The following is an 18,133-nucleotide window of genomic DNA, read 5'->3' as shown; positions in this document are numbered from 1 at the left end:
ATCTAGCTTAGACATCTATGTAGGTTGTAGCCAAAGTTCATAGATATTTAAAATCATAATATAAATTTAGCTCCATATGTTTTTTACTGGACCCAAATAATTTCCTTTATAATACTAATCCGTATATTTCTAGAAGCGTTCATACTTTAAGGCACTATATATTTCTTCTGGGTTTTTGATGTTCTGGTTGTATAGTTAGATTAATGGAAACATCCCCCCTTGTAAACATTTCTAATGAAATTGCCCTTACAGGGCACCAATAAAAATTAAGTTAATAAATTGTTAAGAATTGCCCTTTATAGCTATGCTGACAAATCTTAAGAAAAAGAACTAATTTGAGTCAGTATCGTTTGATCCTTTTTTCTCTGTATTCTCCTTGATGTAAAAATAAATTGAAACCTGATTTCTCTGAGTACAACAAATACAGAATTTGAGGGTGTGGTTCAAATGATTTAAAAATATAGCATAAAAAGGATCCTATAAAGTAGATCATATTTCCCTTTATGGGGAAAGGGAAAAGAGTTGTATACATTTGAAACATTTTTTTCTTATAGTGTTTTTAACTGTAGGATAATATAGGAACTAAAAATTTACTTTTTATTAGGATTATAAAATCTTTTGGCAATGTCAGAAAGCGTTTCTAGATAAATCTTGATTATCTTATTCTAAAAGGGTGCCGAGGGTAGGAGATAATGTGGGTAAGAGAAATTCACTTTCTGCTATGTCAAAGTTTCTCTTATAACTGCAAAATAAACCCATTTCTCAGCCAGCCAATTGACTAAAAATTCATATAGGGTATCCTAACCTTATGGTTCCTGAGTTTTATTCAAACACTTTTGGTGGCAAGGAGCTCACTCTGTTGAAAAGCAAACTATTCTAATTATAGAAAGTTCTAAATATTACAGAGTAATTTAATCATTCATTCATTCGACAGATATTTATGGTTCCTTCTTTTGAATTAACATCTGTTGTTCTCTACTTCCTATCATTTAGTTTTAGTCCTGCCTTCTGAACTAATTCCTCTTCCACATGACAGCCCTTCAGGGATTTTATAGAAACACTGAATGAAGTTCAGGGTTGCAATGAACCCTAAAGCCTTGCTTGTCCAAACCCAACTTTCCTCAATAAGCAATGGCATAGCATAAAACTGACTACTTCCTGTGATGGTGACGGTGATGCTCCCAAGGCAGTTCTAAGCTTATTCAAAATAGCTCTCGTATCCCAGCTCACTTTCTTCTGCTCCAGCTCCTTCATCCATTCCCCGTGTGACACCTCTGTATCTTCTTTCTCTCCTGGCTGTTCTCTGTATGTGTTTCTGTCTACCCTTAAAGGGTAACACCCAAAAATTAAACACATTAATTCAGGTGGAGTCTGGCCTAAGTGGGACAGAACCTACCTGCTTATGCCTCTGTTTATGTTAATATTGCAGGGAATTAGATTAACTTTAAGCCACACTGAAAATCATATCATATATTGATGTATACATTTATTATCAACGTAAATTCTAAAGTCTTTTTCTCACTGCTACTAGCCCTTAGCTCCTCAACTGTGTATCATTATGGCTTGTTTATTGGATCCAAACACTGTTCTTTACTTTTATTCCCACACTATTAGTATTCTCTGCCCTGTTGAGATCCTCTCTTGGAGTCTGATTCTGCCATCCAGCAAATATTACATCTCTCTTCTGCCCCATTTTCTGGAGATCTGAGATATAGGTATAGAAACAGATATACAAACTGAGAGAGACCCAAATTTTAAGAAGACTAATCTAATCCATGACACAAATGTTGAATGGAGTTCAAACTGAGAACAGGAACTGTGGGACAATTTAAGCAGTATTACCGAGGTAAATTGTTCAACCAGTTATAAATCTACTTGTTTATTTGCTTTCAGTTCATATTTCTCAATTTAGTCTATAAGGATAATATGACATACCTCTTGCTGTAATCCAATTATATATGTACATCCATCTACTAATAAGCTTTTTTAAAAAGATCATATTTTTAAACTGCACTTCTTTTTCAGATTTTCACTAACAATGCTTTTAATAATCTATTCTAGTCTTTAGTCAATAAAATTCTACCAATCTGTCTATATTTTGCACGATTTACCTTCTTCCTTGTTTTTTCTTCTATGACTTCTCTTACTTTCTACAGTTCCTGAAAAATAATTTGAATGGTTTGGTAATTTTTTTGGCAAATGCTTTGTATTTTAAAAGTCATTTCTTCAGACTAATTTAGACTCCCAAGGTTTTCGTTTATAGTCTCTTTACTTTTCTTGGCATTTTATACTACCAATGTTTGTGCCATTTTTTAATCCGAGTATCTGTATTTGTCTTGTTTAACAGAGAATTAGAAACTAAATAGGAACTGGATGCTGTTGATTTCTTCTGTCAGTTATTAACAATTTACTCCCAGTTGGCCAAAGGGGGAAAAAAAGGCCTATTCTTTGACTCTCCTTCTCTTTCCGATTCTAACGGCAAATGTTCTTCTTGCTCTCAGTATTTTCCCCCAGATTCAGTGGGCCTTAGTGCTCCTGACCCAGACTTTACTGTTCCATGCCACTCTTCTGTATTAATCCTTAGTTTGACTTTCACTTCCTTTTTCCTTTCTTTCCTTACATCTAATTATGATAGTCATAACAAAGGAAATCCAACAAAGAATAAGAGAGTGGAAGGGAAATTAAAGGCCTAATAATTCACAAATTGGTTAATGATTCCTTGTACAAAAGTTGACTCTAGCAATTCCTTTGAAAATAATTTTTTTCTCAATCATATTTGTTTCACGCCATTTCCCCAACATTTAATAATTTTCCCAAACATTTCACAAGTCGAGAAACAAGGAGAATTGTACAAATGGACAAATGTTTATGAAGCTTCAGCTCAACTGTAGGTAATGTAAGGAGCTGGAAAATGGTAAATTATTCTTCCTTACTTTGTGTTCCGTAATTGCTAATATTCCACATCACCCAAGGAGGATAGTTGACAGTGCCTGATGTGTAAATAAGTAAGTAATTCAATAATGATATGATAGGCATATATCTTGTAATTCTTTAGCCACATATGGGAATCATAAAAGTTGTAGCTGATGAGGTGGCAGAACTGGTAACTTATCTGAGTATACCAGATGCCACCTGGTTTTTAAAATGTAAATTCTGGTCCTTATGGGTACTGAAACTGTAGACTCATTGAATTAAAATAAGACCTATGAAATATGTTTTTATTTGGGAAACTGGGCTATTACTTTTATCTTTTAAGACACCAGAGAAATATTTTCCTTGGTTTTACTTATGTTTAATACCATCATTTCACGTGTTCAAACACAGAATACAGTTATTCACTGTTCATTCTTTTTTATTTTTATTTACCGGTAAATAAGGCAAACATTTCATTTAATGTTTACTAAGTTAAAAGGCAATGTTACACTTTGAAATAATTCTTGTAATCATAGGGAAAACAATCTTGCTTCTGTTATATGTGGCAAGTTCCTTTGATACATGACATATTAAGTACTTTTAAATAAAGAGACAATCGACCCCATCAGAAACTGCAGCTACAGCTTATTTTGAGCAGGCATTTTCAGTAACTCTCCAAGACAAGTTGATCTTTACTCTTAACATTTTTGGCTGGCTTATTATCATCTAAATATTTGAAATTGGAAGGTGTAAAAGGAAATTTGAGGTAAAAAAAAGAGTTTGAATATTATCAGTGTAGTTATTTCAAGTAAATTATAGGTGCACATAAATATCACTTTTAAAGAGTAGATGTAATAGGGCTTCCCTGGTGGCACAGTGGTTGAGAGTCCGCCTGCCGATGCAGGGGACACGGGTTCGTGCCCCGGTCTGGGAGGATCCCACGTGCCGCGGAGAGGCTGGGCCCGAGGGCCATGGCCGCTGAGCCTGCGCGTCCGGAGCCTGTGCTCCGCGGCGGGAGAGGCCACAGCAGTGAGAGGGCCACGTGACGCAAAGAAAAAGAGTAGATATAATAAACATCATAGTATATCACAACTTAATGTTAAAAATGTATCGCATTTCATTAAATAACATTATCACCAACCACAGCGGGGAAATGAAAACTAAAAAGGAGAAAGTTCATATTATGATTTCTAATATCCATATCATTAAAAAGTTTAGACTTAATTTCACAGAAGTCGGGAAATTCTGAGATTCCCAAAGAAACCATAACTCTCGCATAGGTTACAACAGCCTCTTTCATGAGGAGCTCAAATCATGGGACTCCTCCCAAACGGATCCATCACTGTGGGGTGTTATATCACTACAACAGTGTATCCATCACTTCCTTTTCAAAAAGGAATTACACCTTGTTCTCTTCTTCCTCCTAGAGGTCCTGTATATTTTGAAAGTTTTTTGATTTAAGAACCAGTGGTCTGAATTACAACATGTGATTGATACAATGAGAACATCTAGCCCTTTCTGCAAATGTTAATACAACAAAATAAAGTTCCTGCAAGGGACTAACTGAATTACTTCCTTTCTGAAGCAAAGCCCTTCCACACTTGGCTCGTTTCTAATTCAACATTCAGAAACGCTAGATCAGAGATCTTTAACTAGTACTCTGTGGCCCAGATCCTCCCCCCAAATGTATTTTTGTTTGGACTATAAAATGTTTTAAAGTAAATTTGAATTGGTAGCAAATGTTTAAAATCTGAAGCATTTGTTAAAAAAAAAAAAAAGAAAAACCTCAGATTTCTGGCTTCTCTTGGAGCATGTGAAGATGTAGCAGTACTAGGTAGGCCTTCCCCCGTGGCAAAATCAGTTAAGTCCTCCTTATTTCCTTTTAGCCCCAGCGTGACTCCTATTCAGCCAAGCATCCCCACTTCCTTTTGTCTTAAACCTGCTCCCTTATTTATGTTATCTGCCTGGTCCTTAGAGCCATTTGCATTTACTCCGTGTTCAACAAGTAATATCAAATATAAATATAATTATAGGGCATTCAGATGTCCTAAATCGCATTCAGTATTTTAGGTCCATATGGAAACATGCAAATTTCAGGGATGCTTTCAAGACACAGACTATTTTAGTTTTGAGTAGTTGAACAGACCCTGGGGAAACACTAAAATTTAGGATGTAGACTAAAGGGGGATATTAGAGAATAGGACTAGTTAACTAGTAGAGGAACGTACCTCGAGTGATACTACTACAAGTAACAATACTCTCTGGTGAACTCTTCCAGCTACTCCATTATCCTTTTGTTGCTAAGGTCATTTATGAATAGTTCCATTATCCCAGAGGGCTATCAAGTGTTAGCTGTGGGCTCAAATTTATTTGTGGGGGACGGTGAACTTCAGAGGTGGATTAGGAAATACAAGGATAGCTGTCCACTTGTTATAGCTGAGCCCCATGGGACTCTCACCAGCTCTTTTATACGCTGGTTTCTAGCCATCTACCTCTTCTGAGGGAAGAAGAAAAGAGGCTGCCATCCAGGAAGCATGCCCAAGGAATTTTAGAGTCAACTCAATTTAATATCATACAAAGGAAGTTTAGCAAATACCCATTAAGCCAGACACTAAATAGAGTCTCTAGGGAATAACAGAACACTTTTCCTTTTCTCCCAGAATGAAGAATGCAAAAACGTTGAGTTTTTCTCATAGGACAAATGCCGATTTTTCCTTCAGTGTAAGATGCCCTGTCAGCAAATGAATCTTCTATTTGCTTGGCACTGTTCTTTCCTGATCCTACTGTGCCTCCTCTCTCAAATGTAGACTGTTTTCTTCCAGAAAGTGGATAGGGTATATGCAAGTTGAGGTGAGCCCTTGACCTGGCAACCTCAGCTAGAAAGCACCCCTTGGTTTCAACAGAAGTATAGGTGCAGAATATTATTGTCTTGTACGTTATCATGATACTGTACCATCTTTGAGGGAAAATTCCTGGAGAATTAAAAGATTATTAATATTTTATTAAATAATTCAGAATTTTCATGCAAATTGCATGAAAATCAGATGGGTGGAATTAAAGCTTTTGCATGATTTATTTTTTAAAGGGGTGGGATTGTTAAGCAAATTATTATGCAGTGTTTGGTAATCAAATTGATGTTCTAAACAAGATCTCTGTATTTTTTTTTTTTAATTTCCTAAAAGATCAAAAATTTTCACGGGTCTGTTTTTGCATTTACTTGCAAAACCTATATGCTAACTATAATGTGCTTATTTATTCATTAAAGCAATTAATTAAAGATACTAGATAACAATTGATCAGGCTAGTTCTGATTAATATATAAAATTGAAATCATAGATGGAAATTTATTTTTAATTACTGTAAACTGGTATAAATTATAATATATAATTCAGATTACCATATATTTAGACAGGCTATTTGCCAGTCTAGACTATATTAACAAGTTGTATTTTTCAAAACTAAATTCATTGCCTTAACTTCAAAACTTACTACCCTTCTTACAATCTTTAATTCTGTTAAATGGGTCTTTGTCATCAATTTTGGAACAAGCTTACAATCCTTCCTTGAAAGCCTCAGAGTCAAATGTGTATCAGAATTTAGAGTTTTTAGGTATTAGAAAGTTCATATTGTTGATACACCAGGCATTGTCTGACACCCTTAAAGAGGCCTGAGGCACTCTGTAATTAAACCATTAATTTCTGCTGTGAAATACATGCATGTTCACACTAAGCAGGATTATTCGTGAGCAGAAATAGCCTCACATCTGTTCAAATAAATGTTTGCCACCAAATGGGTTTGCTGCAAAGTTAGAAAAATCTTTAGTTAAACTTATGAAGAATTGTTTTGTTTTCAGGGACTTTCGATTTTGGAATTGCAGATAAAGGATCATGGACTACATCTTGATTTTTAATCTGTTCATCATAATTTGGCCAGGGTTGTCTTCCTCAAATGCACGTATGGCATGGCACGTTCATTTTATAAACACCTTCGTGGTTTCCCACAACTTCCCCCTTTAAAGCCTTTTTGAAGACTTCCCATATATATATATACCCTATCAACTTTTCTAGGCTCTTACCTAAAAACTGCTTCACCCCAACTAAACTCAACTTACCAGCAGTTTCCAAGTATACCTTCCTCCTTTTTGCTCAGTATACTTCAGACTGGAATACCTTCTTCCAGAGGCCCCAAGTCCACACCGCACCTCAAATAGCATCGTCCTTTTCATCCTTCTTCACCCATCTCAAATCCCACCTCTACAGAGGCACAACTCCATTCCCCAGTCAGAATGTGCTTAAAAAGCATACTGCCTGCTCCCCTAACTAGCACTAATTTAGTATATTTTCCATTTGAATTGAAAATCATGTGATAACCTCCCTTCCCTACTAGATTTAAACACTTACAGCTCCTTTCACTATATTTGGCATATTTAAGAGTCACTTGTTAGATGAAGGAATGGATGTTTTAGTATAATCTCTCTTGATCTCATCAATCTAACATCCTACAGGAATCCCACACCCATAGTCCTTGCCATTGCCCTTATCCTAACCTTCTCAAGTGGAGAACAGGGTCTAGATCTCAAGGGAATACCTAGAACACGACCTAATCTTTGTATTCTAAGTGTAGATTCAGCATATCTTTGGAAAAGAAAAATATACTTTCTCTTTGGTTCCAATATTCATCTTGCTGATACTGTGAGGAAGGAAGGCAGCAGAGCCCTTGGAGAGTGGCCAGGCACTACAGGGTACTTCATTATGCAGGTCTCAACTTCAACATCACTTCCCTGGGAAGTCCTCCCTGACCAGCTGACCTCAGTTAGGTCCCCTTTCTTTGCGTTCTCATAGCTTTTGTTTTGCTAACAGTCATCATATTCACTTCGAGGGTATGATTCTCATCCAAAACCTCAGATGATTAAGAAATATTAATTTCTTAGTCATCTTAATGACTTAATTTTCTATAAAAATTTGATTTCTGAACCTACATCTCCTCCACTTGTTGACTAAACAATAAACATCAGTCTTCTTGAGATTTCCACACTTTCTTCCTCCTTTTGGACAGACTCACTTTTCTGCGGTCTTATAGCATCAGAAGGTCTGGGGGTGAGAATTGAGAGGCACCTTGTCTTCTCCTGTCGGTCCACACAGTTTGCTGCTGAGAAGGCAGCGTGGCCCAGCTAACCTGCAAGGCCCTTCAGAAACAGTGTGCCAGTGCTGCATCACTGGGGCATGGGGGACTCTCTGCTGTTTCTGTGCCATGCTTCAGACAGGGAAATCTTTTGCAAGGCTGCCCCTGGTCCTGTGCATCTAGATAAGTCACATAGCCATTTCTTCTTTGAGGTATTGTTGCCTTCCTGGAAGTGCTGTGGGGAAGCAGGGCTTAGGCCCCCTCTGCTCTTGAGGACCACAGTTCTCCTTCCTCTCTTCCAGTTTGGGGGAATATCTTCCTAGATATTTTTGATTTCTAGCAATGTTGGCAAACAAGTTTTCTTTTCCACCCTGCCTCCTCGTACCTCTCCTGACGCAATAGCAGATGGCCAACCAAGAGCTTGATTGAGGGACAAAGGAAATGGAGGACTATAAGGGAAAAAGAGCATAGACACTTATATGAAAAGAGATCCCAGCCATATTCATAATTGCCCGTTTAATGTCTGCATGACTTCATTGTACTCTAAGCTCCATGAAGCCTGGGGAAAGGCTTTCTAATCTCAGTGTCCAAATATTGCCTTTTTTATAGTAAGCATAATTCTTACAGTAGTATAAATTCTTCTTGAATAAATGAATGAATAAATGGGAATGAAATTCAGAGACTGTGAAGGATTTATGGGATGTATAGTGGCTAAGAGGGTCGACTCTGCAGCAGATGGCTGGGGTGTGATCTTGGCTCTGCTCCTATACTTAGGTGGGAAAACCCATAACCTCTTTGTGCCTCCAATTCCTCATCTGTCAAATGGTTGTTGTGAGGAGTAAAAGAGCTAAAGCTCTTAGAACTAATACCCGGCACATAGTAAGTATCATATGAGTATCCACTACTATCATTACCATCATCATCATTATTTATTATCTTATTATTATTAAGAAACCCTAACACAGGATTGATTCAATGATAGCAAAGTTTATATAAATAAAATTGACATAATTTTAATTTTGCACTATTTTCCAGACTGTGAGGCTCTTTTGTTTTCTTCCCTGTTTCCCACATCTACACTGCATTCTCTGGTTCCCTTGGGCTGGGGCAGTCCTTCTTCGGGAATCCTACCTCTTTTCATGACGTCTTATCTTTTGTTGGTGTTTCTTAGCCGTATGCCCTCGGGAAACACAACACCCCCTGGAATCCCTTCTTAGATCATAGCAAGGAGATCCTGTCTCAGTATGTGTACTTCAGGTGGTTTTGCTTATTCTTCACCTCTACCAGTGTTGAAGTTTTTCTGCCATCTTTCTGCTTGTTTATAAATCCTTTGCAGTTTGTCTTTGCTTACATAGCATTTCAGTGGCTATAGTATTTAATGACATGACTTTGTCAATGTAGAGATTGCATTGTTCTCTTTCTCTTCTAAGTAATTTGTAAATTCACATTTATCATATACATATAAAAGATAATTCCTGGAGTGACTAGGGTTAACATTTATGATAGAACACAATAGCATGGAACTTGGAGTATCTATAAAAAGGAAAAATTAACTTTTTGAGCCAAATATTTAATTTAACTACAGAAAGCTAGTTCTTTCCATAATTATCATAAGACAGTCTTTTTCAGCCAGCTATAAATACTGATTTTCACAGGCTCCAGGGCTCATATTATTTGGTTGTTCAAAGGATTCTTTCAGCTGTTTAGCTTCATATGGTTGATTTTTCTATTCAGACAGATTATGCCATCTACTGCAATATGGAATGATTTAGCAGCAAATTTCTTTCTTTTAATTTTTTTCCTTAGTTGGCCTTCTAAGAGTTCCTGCTGTTAAACTAAAGTTATTCTTTTACCTAAATATTTTTGCTATCTATTATAATATTTCCCCATCTTGTCTCTCTTAGCTAGAAATCATTTTATCAACTTCTAGGAATATTTGTCTTTATTTATGCTGCACACATACCCACTATAATGGTTGTGTCGCAATGCGTGATATGTTTTGGGTAAACAGAATTATGATGCTGTTTACATTATGGAGAAACTCAGGGATTCTCATTTCTCAGCATAACACATATCTTTTCTTCCAATATGATTTGCTATGGGGGCCCCTTGACCACCTTTATAATTAAAATAATTGTTTATTTTTTCCTCCAGACCTCTACAACCTCACGGACACTCCCTTGTGCTTACTAGTAAGCATCCGTCATCAGTGATATTGGCCATTGTTAGCCTGTTCTTACTATGGGTCATTTATGTGCATTTATTCAGCATAATTAATGATGCAGTAAACAGTGAAGTCAAGTGTGTCTACCACTTTGAGTCATTTGCCTGTACAGAATCTTTGTTAGGAGAGTTCACATTCCTCCTGTTTCTACAACCACTTTTTATTAATCCTATTTGTAGTTACCTCTTCCTCTGCTCATCCCTTAAATCAAAGTCTTTCCAAGGGTTCCTTCCTAGGTCTGTTCTCTCTACAGCCTCCCGAGGTGACCCCACATAGCCCTATGACTTGTGATTCCCACCTCTCTCCTGACTATTTTATATGCACGTATAAAATAGTGTCTGCCCCTTGGCTGTCCATATACACCTCAAATTCAGCAAGCTACCTGAACTCATCATCTGAAACCACCTGCATGCCCCAGAAAACCCTCTTCCTTCTAGTGTTCCCTCTACCATGCTTCAGTTGCTCAACCTAGAGACCTAGGACCATTCTCTGCTCCCCTTTCTCCCTTATGTTCTCAGCCAAGCTACAAGTCCTATGGATTCTACTTCCTTAATATCACACGAAACTATCAGTTTTTCCTCTAGTTCTAGGACACAGTCCCTCAACTAGACTACTGTGACATCTTCCTAAATGGTCATTCTGTCTTTGATTTTACTATTGCCTTGCCAACCCCCATCCCCTCTTTCACCTGGCTGGGGAGTCTTCCATGGCTGCCCAAACCTTGCATTAGGTGCACGTTTTATTTCTTTTGCAGCCCCACCATTCCTCCATTGTAATGATTATTACTTCCTATCATTACTGGCTGCTTATTTTTTCCTATTTCCCCGCCACACATTAAACCCAGTGAGCTTAGGGTCCTTTCCATTCAATCCCCAGGGCCTAGCACAGTGAAGACTGCACAGAAGGGACTCAGTAAATACTTCTTAAATATTGTTGTATATTCGTCAATTTTTAAGCTTTCTAATACTTAAACTATAAAACAAGCAGAGAGAAATTATAAACACAAAACTTCATGATGACAAAGTCTGGAATCAGAATTCCTGGATTAAGTTTCTGGCTCTATCATTGCCTTATTGAATATTCTTGACAAAACCCAAAATTTTCTCACTATAATGTAATCATGTAACACTCATCATTTCTGAGTACACAATAAAAATGACAATAGTATCTTGAATTTATGGCTTCCAAGTAGTTAGCAGCATTTCTTATGAATTACTTATTTGTTCACCATCCCTTTGGGGTAGGCCAGCGTCTTTCCTTCTAGAAGGCAATGAAGGGAGATAGAGTTCCTCCTGTAATGGTGTCAAAACACCGGTCCTGGTTGGTTACCTACTTCACAGAATGTGGGGAAGATTCATGAAGTTATCTGAGTCTTTATGCTCAGGAAAATGTGTTCTGTAAAGTAGTTTTACACGCTTGTATATCCAATTTCTTAAGAGCTCAAAATATTTGGGGGTGAAAATGTGTACAAATTATTTCAGTACTTCAGCTTATTCCTGGGCTCTTTCTCCATGTTTTTCTGGAGACAGTTTTTTTTTTTCCACACCCACTCAAACCATCTGTGTACCAGGCAAGTTTTCCAAGATGTAAAACCAAGTGAAATATGTCCATTCCAGTTATTTAGAAAGGACTGTGACTAATGATACTGTGGAAGAATGGCACGGGTGATGAAAAAGTACGCTCTCTGTGTGAACAGCTAGGGCAGCCTAGCAGTTAGAGTCACGCAAAGCCTAGCCATACAGACAAGCAGTCAGCACCAGTGCTTTTCAAACTTACCCTCCAAAGACCTTCTGCAGGAAGCAGAACCAGCTGAGTGTCTCTGTGACCTGGAGATATCCCCTGTGAGATGAGGTTCTCTACCACCGTCAAATGGTAACATTTTAAAAAATTTGTGCAAGTTTTACATTCTATCCCAAATATGTCAGCGTTTGCTTTATATAAAAATGTCTCAAATACCATTGGGGATTCCCTGGCAGTCCAGTGGTTAGGACTCCGCCCTTCCACTGCAGGGGCACGGGTTCAATCCCTGGTTGGGAAACTAAGATCCTGCATACCACATGATGCAGCCAAATATACATATATATATACACACCATTCATTAAAATGGACTCTTAAGGAAGAGATACCATATTTATTATTGCCTTTAAACTCTCCCCAGGACACTGGCATGTGCTTTTTTTCAAACATTACCCCAGTTTGAAAAGCACAGAGTCCTAGGATATTGCAGCCCAGGCCATGGTTTTTTGTTAGAACTTAAGAGAATTTGCCCCCCGTCCTCTTTCTACTTTGCTACATGTAAACTCCTGAAGTCCTTTTGCCTAACTCACTGATGAAATCTTTTAAATGTTGCTCTAAGCACCTGATTGGTAGCATGTCCACTGTTAAGATGATGGAGGAATATAAAATCAGCTTCCTCAGCAACCTAAGTGTCCATCAACAGATGAATGGATAAAGAAGATGTGGCACATACATACAGTGGAGTACTACTCAGCCATAAAAAGAAATGAAACTGAGTTATTTGTAGTGAGGTGGATGGACCTAGAGTCTGTCATACAGAGTGAAGTAAGTCAGAAAGAGAAAAACAAATACCGTATGGTAACACATATATATATGGAATCTAAGAATGAAAAAAAAAAGGTCATGAAGAACCTAGGGATAAGACAGGAATAAAGACACAGACCTACTAGAGAATGTACTTGAGGATATGGGGAGGGGGAAGGGTAAGCTGTGACAAAGTGAGAGAGTGGCATGGACATATATACACTACCAAACGTAAAATAGCTAGCTAGTGGGAAGCAGCCGCATAGCACAGGGAGACCAGCTTGGTGCTTTGTGACCACCTAGAGGGGTGGGATAGGGAGCGGGGGAGGGAGGGAGATATAAGAGGGAAGAGATATGGGAAATATGTATATGTATAACTGATTCACTTTGTTATAAAGCAGAAACTAACACACCATTGCAAAGCAATTATACTCCAATAAAGATGTTAAAAAAAAAATCAGCTTCCTCAAATAGAGATTTTCTGTTGGAGAAAAAGTATCTGTCTGAGATGGGAATTATCTAACCACTTCTCTCTTTAGATCTCATTAACACTGGAAACCAAACTAAGTTCTAAAACTTAATGCTTTTTTGTAAGCATTTAGAAAATACGATCAAACAGCAAACTGGTCATGCTGAGATATGAGTGCAAGAAGTGGCTTATTTATACATGCAAATTTCAAAACATTTGTAAGGTCTACCATGTGTGCTGTTAAAAGGGTTTTAATTTTAAATTATTTTTGTTAGATAATCCCGTTTAAAGTAACACTATGATTTATCGCCACTAATCAAGATGCTGATCCCTCATAGACTCCTTGTTTGTATCTGTTTTTGTTCTTTGTTACATAAATACGAGGTTTATATATAAAATTCTGACTGTGTAACATAGGGCTAATGAGTCACAGATGGAAAGATGCTGGCGCATTACCATCTAATAACATTTTAAACTCATATTCCATAGTAAAACAAAAGCAAACTGTACACATCTGTTTTCCAACTTGTAGCATTTCTGAATTTGTGGAGAGTCTCTGTTTAAAGGACTTTTACTTGAGGAGAAGAAAAAGAGGATATAGGTCACCTCAAAACTACCCAGCCACTTAATAACCTTATCAGATAGGACTTGGCAAAAGGGATAAGATTTCCTCGGCTTTGCTTCCTGAGAAGTCCCGGCTCTAAAGGACAAGGATCAGAGGCATTAGGGCTGAAGAGATGTCTCAGCCTACAAACATAATTTTATTGTCTCTCTTAAGAAAAATATATCCCTAATAAGGAGGAAATAAGGGGGAAAATATACCAAAACTAATAAAATTTAAAAACTAGAAAATTTCTGGCTTTTTCTAGAAATATCCTCAAAGTAGATTTGGGTGGGAAGAGGGGAAAGGCAGTGGGGAGGAGAAAACATAGGGAGGAATCCTGCAGACACTCGAGACCATATATTATCATGGTTGTTGTTTAATTTTTTGTATGGTAAAAGTATTCTTTATGGGAAAAAAATTGGAATACAAGGCTCTGATATCACATGTTGTCGGAAAAAGAACACAGGCAAAATTTCTCTCTCAGACCTACCCAATTGATAACGCCTGTGAACACAAGTTAGTACAAGCTAGTAAAGTACAGGCTTTTAAGATATCCTTTGCCCATTTTCCTTGGTTAAGGAATTCAAAACCACTTTTCTGCTTCAAGGGGGTGTGTGAACTGTCAAGTTCTTTTGGAAAAGTTACGTGACAGAAGTGATTACTGCAGAGTGTGACCATAAATCCCCCTGACATGAAATACACATGTTATAAGAGACAGATTTCCATCCACCACCTCTGCAGGAATTCCTGAAACAGGAAAGACCTGAGAATCATCATATGATTGGAGACAGAAATTTTGATATGTGGGTGGTAAGACTATATTTTTTGACGCGTACTGCATTTATTCTGAGGAATACATCTGATCTGACTGCAAAATTCTGTTCACTGTTGTCCAAAAAAGATTTGATACATGTATTGTATGTCCTGAGTTGTAAACAGAATATCAGTAGAGGGAAATTACAGTGTTGTGTTCATAACGGAGTCTGCAGTTATCTCCATTCTGTACTAACATTGTGTACGTAAGAGTCCAGAAATCTTAAGTGTATGTACACAGATCCCAGTGTACCTGAGTTCTCAAGCTGACCGTTCCCTTTAAGAAATGGTTGGCTTGGGGGCCTCACGTGTCTGATTTTGTTTACTGTGTCAAACAAGGCAAGACTTAGAGCCAGGACGGGGTGGCATTAGGTACATGCTTGTTGTGTCTGTCCACCAGTGGAATGTCTGTGTGACGTTTTGTGTCGTGTTGTTTTGGTGCTGTGCCCTGTCCATAGGGTCTGCCAGGCTTCTCCACAGTTGCCGCTCTGCACAGTAATCAGATCCTCACCGTCAAGGTTCGTGGTTGGCACCCATGCCCGCGCAGTCAGAGCCCTCAATCAGCATAAGAGTGAGCTACAACAGCTCAACTGGCTTTCCGAGTCCAGTCCTTTCCTCACACACACAGGTTATTGGGCACTTGGAACCTCACCTCCATCAGTGAGGTCAAACGTCCATTAAGAAGGAGAATCTTGAGCCTGTAAGAGAAGAGCGTATTGAAGTCGAAGAGAGGCAGGCAAGCTCTGTGAGGCTGTGCCACGCCTCGGTGGTTTGATTGGCTTGCATCGCAATGCTCTGACAGCTTTCAGTGGATTGAACAATCCTACATACTCTGGACTTCGGGCATCCGTAAAATGACAGTCGAGTTCGTGGCGCGTTATGCTGGTTGAGGAGTCTGACAGAAATTGAACTGGCGCTTCGTCTCCGGACTTTCCGCTCAGCGTGCAGGATGCAGGTGGCCCCAGGTTACCTGCTTCTTGAATATACAACATTGAAAGAGGTCCAACGCCCACAGCAGAAAAAGATTCATTTCTAACTAAAAATCTGGTTTCCCCAACCCGTTTCAGGGTTCTGTTTCTTTCAAGAAGAGCCAGAGGGTCCGATGTCAGACACAAGCGCCAGTTCTGTTTTGTTTGATGGTTATTATGAGTCTAATGTGTGTATCTTTATTTCTTTCTTGGGGCCTTCTGATGCCTATTCTTCAACTCTCTCATCTCTGAACTCCAACCTTTGACCTCACCTGACTGATCAGATGGTGTTTCCTAAAATCAATCATGGGTTTCTCTCTGCTGATCAGCAGCTCATTAAACGCCGCCTGATTAAGGTAGTGCTTATTCTTGCTCAAGTCTGATTTCTCCTTTACATTCGATTTTTACTCTGTATACTGTTGCTTTACCATTTATCTCTCATAGGCAGAGTGTGGGTGGTGGGTATTTATTTTAAAATATCCTAGAGCAAAATTATGTTTAGTGAGCTGCATTTGTTTGAAATGTATGTGAAAATACCAAAACCAAAAGGTATAGAAAGCCAATCTAAGTTCTTCTTAAATTAAAAAAAAAAAGGAAGCTTAAAAATTACATGCAGTGATAGATCCAGTTTCTAAGCTCTCTAGCTTTGGTAATTTATAAATTATTACACAGCATGACAAGAGCCTTGTATGTTTAATTTTATAGCTTATGAAAAAGTAAATATTTGTCCAACTATAAATGCAGCCATTTTATTAAGCCAGGTGAATATAACTGATGCAGCATTGTCATGGATAAAGTTATGCAAAAGTTTTCTGCCAGCTCTGAGTATCATGATAACATATACACTATTTCCAAGAGCTGAGAGTGCTGGTTTCTGAGCTGCTTTGATTTCAACAACGTCTACTCAGCTCGCCCAGCATGAATATTTATTTGCTTCCTACTGGCAGGCAAATTGCCTACAGGCTTTACCATTTGTGGTTGTTCTGGGTCTTTTCACAGTATAAATGTGAATTAGATAATAGAAATTTAAAGTGTTGAAAAGAAGACCTGGGTCTTTATCTTTCACGGTTATTGTTGGTCTGTCCCCTTCTCCATTGTAGGGTGACCAAGGACAGGCTGGGCCTCCAGGCCCTCCAGGACCTCCAGGCCCACGAGGGCCTCCTGGGGACACAGGGAAAGATGGCCCCCGCGGAATGCCAGGAGTGCCTGTGAGTTGCTTTTTGGATCGGTTGTTCTCACAGGTTTTGTTTCCTTTAAAGGGCTGAGAATTGGGTTGGAGTTGGGGACAGGGGTGGCAGAGGTCAAGTGAGCGGAGTGGGTTGAAGGAAGTGGGATGATAGGAAAGTCCCCGAGCAGAGAGGGCACTGCCAGCTGGAATCTGCTTTACCACTCAACCCTCGGGACACCCACGCAAACCACAGCGAGATGCCTGGAGACAGCAACTGACCTGGTCTTCAGGTAAGCCTCAAGAAGTCTGCGACTGGAGATGCCCGATCTCACTTGTGTTCTGACTGCCATAGAGTACCTCAATGCCTTTGGTTGAAACGGAAGACTAGCTTGAAAAACTAGGTGGGAGATTGATAACATTTTACAAAGGATCAAAATAGAGACAATAAAGTCCTATGCAATTTATGGAAAGTAAAAGAGGTAAATCTTCCTAATATTTATCCCTTGCAAGTAACTTGACCCCCCCAATCACTAATAAAATAGTAAAATTAATGGTTAAAACATCAGTGGTTATGGTTTGAATATCATTTGTCCTTTATATGTGAAGCTTATTAATAGAAATGACTTAACAGCGATCTCAACATTTAGATCTAAGTACTAATTTACTTAGTACTTAGCTACTAAGATTGGTCAAGTGTCAATAATAGAGTAGTAGCACAGGACACTAGATAAATGGTTTGGTTGGGTAGAGGCAACTCAGCAATTTAAAGAAATACATGGAAAAGGTCAAAAATTTGTACACTTATGACTTTAGGACCTGAAATTCAGGTTTATTGCTGAATTAAATTATTTATTTAATGTATTGCTTTAACTTAAATTATTTTCATCGGTGTTTTTGTAGTACAAAAGGAATAATAAAATATTTATCCACAAAGTAGAAAAATTTGAAAATAAAGGCAACCAAAAAAGAAAAAACAAATCGGCCATAGTCATTAATGTTTTTAGATTTCATTTTTATATGTATATATTTATGTAATTTTTGAGTGACTCTTTTTTTTTTTGAGTGACTCTTTCTTTAAGACTATAGGACAACCTTCTTATAAGCCTCATACCCCTCACCAAAAGTTGCTATAAATTTGTCATATGAAATAAGGAATTGACTTTCAGCATAATATGCTGGTTGTTAGGACTGCTTTCACTGGACCATCAGAGGTAGCGTTTTCATCCTAAAAGTGTCTTTTCTTGGGATGAAACCCCAAAAGATAGAGAACCCATAGCTGCTTTACAGTATAATCACTCCTACTCTTTTTATT

General features: G+C 38.1%; 1 protein-coding gene across 1 annotated transcript in view; it reads left to right on the top strand.

The window, feature by feature from the left end:
- The window catches only part of COL25A1 (collagen type XXV alpha 1 chain), a 467,388-nt gene that overhangs the window by 324,837 nt on the left and 124,418 nt on the right, over window positions 1-18,133 (top strand). The window contains exons 8-9 of the mRNA XM_049709644.1: window positions 15,938-16,009; window positions 16,754-16,861. Coding sequence (XP_049565601.1) covers window positions 15,938-16,009; window positions 16,754-16,861 — 180 coding nt within the window. The remainder of the gene's footprint in view (window positions 1-15,937; window positions 16,010-16,753; window positions 16,862-18,133) is intronic.

The sequence above is a fragment of the Orcinus orca genome, chromosome 4 (assembly GCF_937001465.1).
Source record: "Orcinus orca chromosome 4, mOrcOrc1.1, whole genome shotgun sequence".
NCBI lineage: Eukaryota > Metazoa > Chordata > Mammalia > Artiodactyla > Delphinidae > Orcinus > Orcinus orca.
The sequence above is the reverse complement of the archived record's forward strand: the minus strand, read 5'-3'. Positions and strand labels throughout refer to the sequence as shown.